The 6,215-nt window shown below is 26.3% G+C and overlaps 1 protein-coding gene across 5 annotated transcripts in view; it reads left to right on the plus strand.

Moving 5' to 3' along the window:
• The window catches only part of LOC118071318 (uncharacterized), a 72,107-nt gene extending 65,892 nt beyond the window's left edge, over nt 1-6,215 (plus strand). For 3 of the 5 annotated variants that reach the window (XM_035090409.1, XM_035090406.1, XM_035090405.1), the window contains exons 12-13: nt 173-553; nt 2,984-6,215. In XM_035090409.1, coding sequence (XP_034946300.1) covers nt 173-553; nt 2,984-3,027 — 425 coding nt within the window. In that variant the 3' untranslated portion in view covers nt 3,028-6,215. Of the gene's footprint in view, nt 1-172; nt 554-622; nt 1,326-2,983 lie in introns of those variants that run through there. The other 2 variants (XM_035090408.1, XM_035090407.1) reach the window with 2 other exon arrangements.

Genomic DNA, 6,215 nt, shown 5'->3' on the forward strand with positions numbered 1-6,215 from the left:
TGTAGCAACTAGACTATAAAACACTAAACATGACACCTTTCAGTCATGAATAATATTTTCAATGGATTCATTTCGGTTTATAACAACACTAAAAATAACTATTGAAGCACAAAATAAATACATCATTACAAATTCTAAAATAAATAGATTAATTGAAATATTTGTGTTTTAGATGAACGTCAAAATTATTCATTAAATAACAACAACAATAACAACATCGCAGGAAGCAATAATAATAACACAAGCATCCGAATAGCTGAAAATATCTCTGGAATGCCATCACCAAGACGTGGAAGTGTTCCAGCGGACATTTCTGAGCTTAGACGTGATTTATTTGGCCGCAGTAGTGTCAACGGTAAGACGAGGAATCGTAAAAAGACATTAAGAAGACGAAGCAGTGGAGGTCCTGAAATGTTTGCTGGTAGAACTGATGACGACAGTGGAAAATGGACCACTTGGAGACGAGATCTGTATAAAAGAGACTCTATTCCTGAACCAAATGTCAAGAGACGTGGGTCTCTCCCTGTTGAAATGGTTTCTGTGTTTCATTCTGGTCCGTAAATTGCCTATTTTATTTTGTTCGATTCATTTAATTGATCAATTTAAGTTTTATTTACTTTAGATACCGTTTCCAATGTTGCGAGATTCTATGTTTGTTTTATATAAACGATTGTAAATTTACTAAATTGCTGGACTAGTTGATGATAAACCAGCAAAATTGATAGATTGAATGTCAATAGGATGGTGAAAGGGGAATTAAGAGATTTTGAGGTGAAATTAAATTAATTGAACTAATCCATTAGCCTTTATAAAGAGATTAGAGAGATAAAAGGGTTGGTAGGGAGTTTTTTTTTAATAAAATTAACAGGAATAAAGTTAGATACACAGAGAAAATTCCCTTTGCATTGGAATTAATCAAATGTTACATTTACTTTTTAATAAATTTTTCAAACATCAGATTAAACTTTTTCCAAAAATTCTTTCTATTCAAATAAAGTCTTTGAAAAAAGTAGATTTACGCTGTTTTACCATCAGAAATGATCCTTCTCATCAAGTACCAATTTTAGAGACTCAAAAATTAAATTTAAGAAGCCATTGAAGACGGAAAATTAGCCAAAATTTCGAACACAATTTTTCGATACATACAGTAGAGCTCTAATAATTTCGAGCACGTTAATTAATATTTAAACAATTTGAGTGTCAGTGGATTTGTAATTGAATTTTGGGTAATGTTAAAGTTTAGAGGACTAACCCCCGATGACCTTGAAATTTTAGTATGTTGTACCGTTTGTTATGCCGAACAAGAATAAATACACGCAGAGAAATGTATAGTAAAAATTACCGTGAATTTTATGGTAATTTGATGACACTGCTGTGTGAAGGTAAAAATTACTATACACATTGTAAAAATTACCAAACTGCATAGTAATTTTTACTCCAATTTTACCTCAAAAATTACTATGCAGTTTAGTAATTTTTACAATGTGCACAGTGATTTTTACAATGTGTATAGTAATTTTTACCATCACACTGGAGTGTCACTAAATTACTATAAAATTCACGGTAATTTTTACTATACATTCCTCTGCGTATATATATGTTAGGCGTGGAAACGTCAGCTTCACAGTAGAGTTGCCATCCGTACGAGTTTTCCAGGACATATCCTCTTTTTTTTACTAAGGAGGCTGTCCGGGGTACTTTTTTCGAAATGTCCAAGTTTTTGATTTTTTTTTATTGAAAAGTTCAAAAATTATATAAAAAATGATTCCATGAATGTATTTTTATCATGTTTCACGCTATCTGAACAGAATCAATCTTCAATCATAATTATTACCATCAGGGTATATCTATACTTTAGATGGGAATTGAATTTAATTCCATCCATATTCATTTATTATATTGCTTTTAGTTTATGCTGTAATTTATTCTCTTAAATAATCCTCCATTAACGGTTTGATGTAATTTGTTCTAAATAAAGCTTTGCACCTTTTTATTTCAATAAAGATTCACATAAATTTTGAAATATTTAATGAAGAATTTTAAGTCTGATCTGTCCGGGTTTTTTACTGCTCCAGTCCGGGGTTTCAAAAATTTGAGATGGCAACCCTAAGGCTTCACATATTTTTTTAGGTTTGAAAATTAAAATTTTGATATCTTGCAAACCGAGGCAAAATTTAATGCACGTTATTATTTTAATGTTCAACCTTGAAAAAGTATGTGAAGATATGATTTCCGCACCCTGCATATGCATATCAAATTAATCAGTATAATTACCTCTACAACATACCAAAATTTTAAGGTCATCGGAGGTGAGTCCTCTAAACTTTAGCATTATCCAAAATTTAATTACAATTCGACTGACACTCGAATTATTTAAATATTCATTAACATACCCGAAATTATTAGAGCTCCACTGTATGTATCGAAAAATTGTATTCGAAATTTTGGCTAATTCGCCATCTTTAATAGCATCTTTAAAGATTTTTTGAGTTTAACCCTTAATCATTTACGTAATCTCCCATTTTTAGGTTTCCATTGAATTTTTAAAGACACATTGATGCTCTCTTCTGATTTTAAAATTATTTTAAAAAATTATGCTGTAAAAATTGAATCTCTCAACGGCTGCATAAAAAAGAGGCGCTTTATTGCCAAATTGGAGATCGATGGACAGCATTGCCATCTTAACAGTTTCCATTTCAATATGAGTCAACTGCTGTCCGTTGATTTGACAATTCTGCAGATGATTAAACATGGTAATATAACGGTCACCAAACGAGTAAATTAGGCGAGAAATTAATAATATCGATGAAGGGTTGAAAACATCTCTGTTATTATATAAATATATTTTTTTTTATTTCACATGATCTCTTAGTAACAACTGAAACAAAAAAAAATGTTTGAATATCAGAATAATGATTATTAAGAAAAAAAAATTACAATTTCAAAATTTTTATCTAAAAAGTTTTGTTTTTTTTTTGTACAGGAAGTGGAGGAGGGCCACGAAGATCAAGTTTGTGGAGGTTTTAACACTAATAATTGATCATTAAAAATTCAAACTTTATCAATTAACAACGAGAGAATGGAATCAGCAGTGGTTTATATGTATGAACAAATTCACCAAAAAAAAACATCAAATTAATGATAATTGATGACTGTTAACGGTATTATAAATTAATTTATTTAAATTTTTAATTAAGTATTATTACATCGATTGTATAATTTTAGTGAGCCGATAAATCAGAAATAAAATTAATCGATTACTTAATCGATCTGTTTATCGATTAGTTAAAAAAATTTTTAAGTATCTTTTACTGTCTTCCGAAGAATTAAAAATTCTTACGGAGTAAAAAATACGCCAAATTAGTGCCATAAATGATGATAATTTTAAAAAAAATTTGAATTTTTTATTAATTAAATAATAAAGAATAAAAGAAAGAAGCAGTTTAGATGTAAATTTTGAATAAACAAAAAAATGGCTCGAAAAGTTAATTTATTGAATAATAATGAAAACAAAGTAAACAAGTAATTGATAGTAACATAATTTTTTTTTATTTGTTATTAAATTTATTAATTGAAAACGAATTAATATGAAAAAACAGGGTTTTTAATCATGACTTTAACTGGCTATTAATTAACAAAATAATCAATCGATAATTAATAAATTATTAAATAAAAATAATAAACATTGAAAAAGTTTAAAAAATACTTAAACAAGTTTTACGAGAGAAGGAATAAAGACTGTATAGACAAACAGAAAAAAAAAATTAAAAATTTAATATAAAAAAAATTAAAAACAAAAATAATGAAAAAATGCAACTGTGAATTTTAGAGCGTAGATTATATAATCAATAAATGACAATGCAAAATGGAATAAATAATACAAGAAATGTTTGATCTGAAATTTTTGCTCACATAAAAAAAAAAAATAATAAACAAAGATGATGGAGCTGACAAAATACAATAAAGAGAAGAGTTATTGCGTGACAGAAAAAAATTGTAGCAAAAAATGACATGAAGTTAATAACAAGTTAATTAAATGTAAAGAGAAAAAAGGTATGGATTAATTAAAAAGAGTAAAACATTCCATAAATAGCAGAGAAGAATTTAGTAATTCAAGTAATTGAAAATCATTAATAGAACAATAAACAAATACTTGTAATTATTAGTACAAGTAATTGTGTCATAAAAAATTAATTATTTAGAAGAATTCTTGCACAAACAAGGATTTTAAATATTTAATAACAACATTAAGAAATGAGAATCTCTGTCAGGATATGACATTTTTAAATTAAATCTAAATTAATATAATTTTTGTCGTCATTTATTCTCATAGAAATTCGATTAAAGCTAAAGATAAAAAATTTTTTGTCATTATTAAAGTTAAAAAATCAAATGAAACTTTAATTTTATTTCCATTAATTATTATTTTCATATCTCTAGTGGATTTGAGTCTACATTAAAAGGCGATTTGTAAACCGAAAATGGTAGTGTGGCATTAAAAAAATGTCTTAATCAAGGATTTATTTAAACTAATTGAAACCGAGTATTATTTATTGCAGTATTTATTTATTTATTCCCTTCTGGATAATAATAAAAATTATTTTAAAAAATAAAATCATTCACTTTTAAAATTTGTAACATAAATCATGCATTCTACCATTAAGCCACCGATGAACTCATAGGAAAGTCTCATGACTTTACTCAAATTTTATCATTTTTAAATCACATGATTTAAAAAAGTTTCAAAATTTGATTAAACTAAAATCTATTTATCAGCATAACTTCATCAAAGTATGTTACCGTAAATACACATAAATGTGTTCAATGTTAAACCCCATAAACAGTCTATAGATTTTAACATACTTTGGAGTGTGTATAAAACGACCACAAGGCTCTCTAGTTTGCAAATACTAATTTAACATTGAAACACTTAAAGTGTATTATTTAAACACACTCCAGATGTACAAATGTAGATCTACTTCAATTTACAGGATTTAAAGAAAATTAAATCTAAAGGTTTATACATACTTTGCATGATGATGTTATGTATATTTACAGAGATCTCGATTGATTTGGTAGATAAACAAATTTTATACACATACGAGATCAAAGCAGATGGATGCAGATCAAAGTGAATCTATGTTAATCTGCATAGATCTAATTTTTTTTTCCGATCTGTTTCAATTCAGTTCAATCAATCTGGATCCAACTGATCTGAATGAATTGATAAAATGGACATTTAATTAGATTTTATCTTATTTTGATAATTTATTCTCAGAGATTACAAATCTACATTAAATTCAAAATAATTTCATCAAATAAAAATCACTGATTGTGCAATAATCTTTCAAATTGTTTATTATTCGATATAAAAATCAAGTCACAGTTAGTATGATGCTCATTTATGTCGCGATTGATATTCAAAGTATGCTAAAAAAATAATAACACTGATGAATAAATGTAATCTGGCGTATATTGTAATTTAAGATAATGACATTATTCATAAACTAATGAATGAATTACACATACACACAATAACAAAAGCATTAAATAGCCAGGTAGATGATAAATAATCGTGTTGATCGTTGTAGAGGAAAACAAAATATCAATTAATATTATTAATCCACAATTAATGAATAATTAATGAACAATGAACAACACATAATTGGTGATGAATAATAACTGATTAATAAACAATTAATGACCTATAATTATAAAGTTAATAATAAAAATAATATATATAACATTGACGAAAAGACAGTTTATTAACGAAAATAATGTTATACATTAATCAATATAAATCAAAAATATTGTCATTGACGTGCTCATAATCATTATGAATATTAATTAATTTTTTTATTAACAATTAGTTGGTTGTAAGAAATCAATATGACACCTCAACGATATATGGGGGCTTATAAAATAGTATTATTAAGTATAACTATTAAATGATTAACAAAAATTCAATAATTAACGTTAATACGATAATTAATTAATGCTGATTAATTAATTAAATCCATCAATGTTTTATGATTGATGAAAAATCGATGAATTAGGGTTTAATTTTGACATTTTAAAAATAAACGAAGCTCATAAGTAATTAGTTATTGACAATTGAAAGTAATTTATTAATTAATCACCATTAATTAAATAATTAACGTTATAAAACTGTCTTTTTCTCTCTAAAAATGGATGTTTCTACTTAAACAATAATA

Source organism: Chelonus insularis, unplaced genomic scaffold (genome assembly GCF_013357705.1).
Source record: "Chelonus insularis isolate UGA/USDA-ARS -01 unplaced genomic scaffold, ASM1335770v1 contig_77_pilon, whole genome shotgun sequence".
NCBI lineage: Eukaryota > Metazoa > Arthropoda > Insecta > Hymenoptera > Braconidae > Chelonus > Chelonus insularis.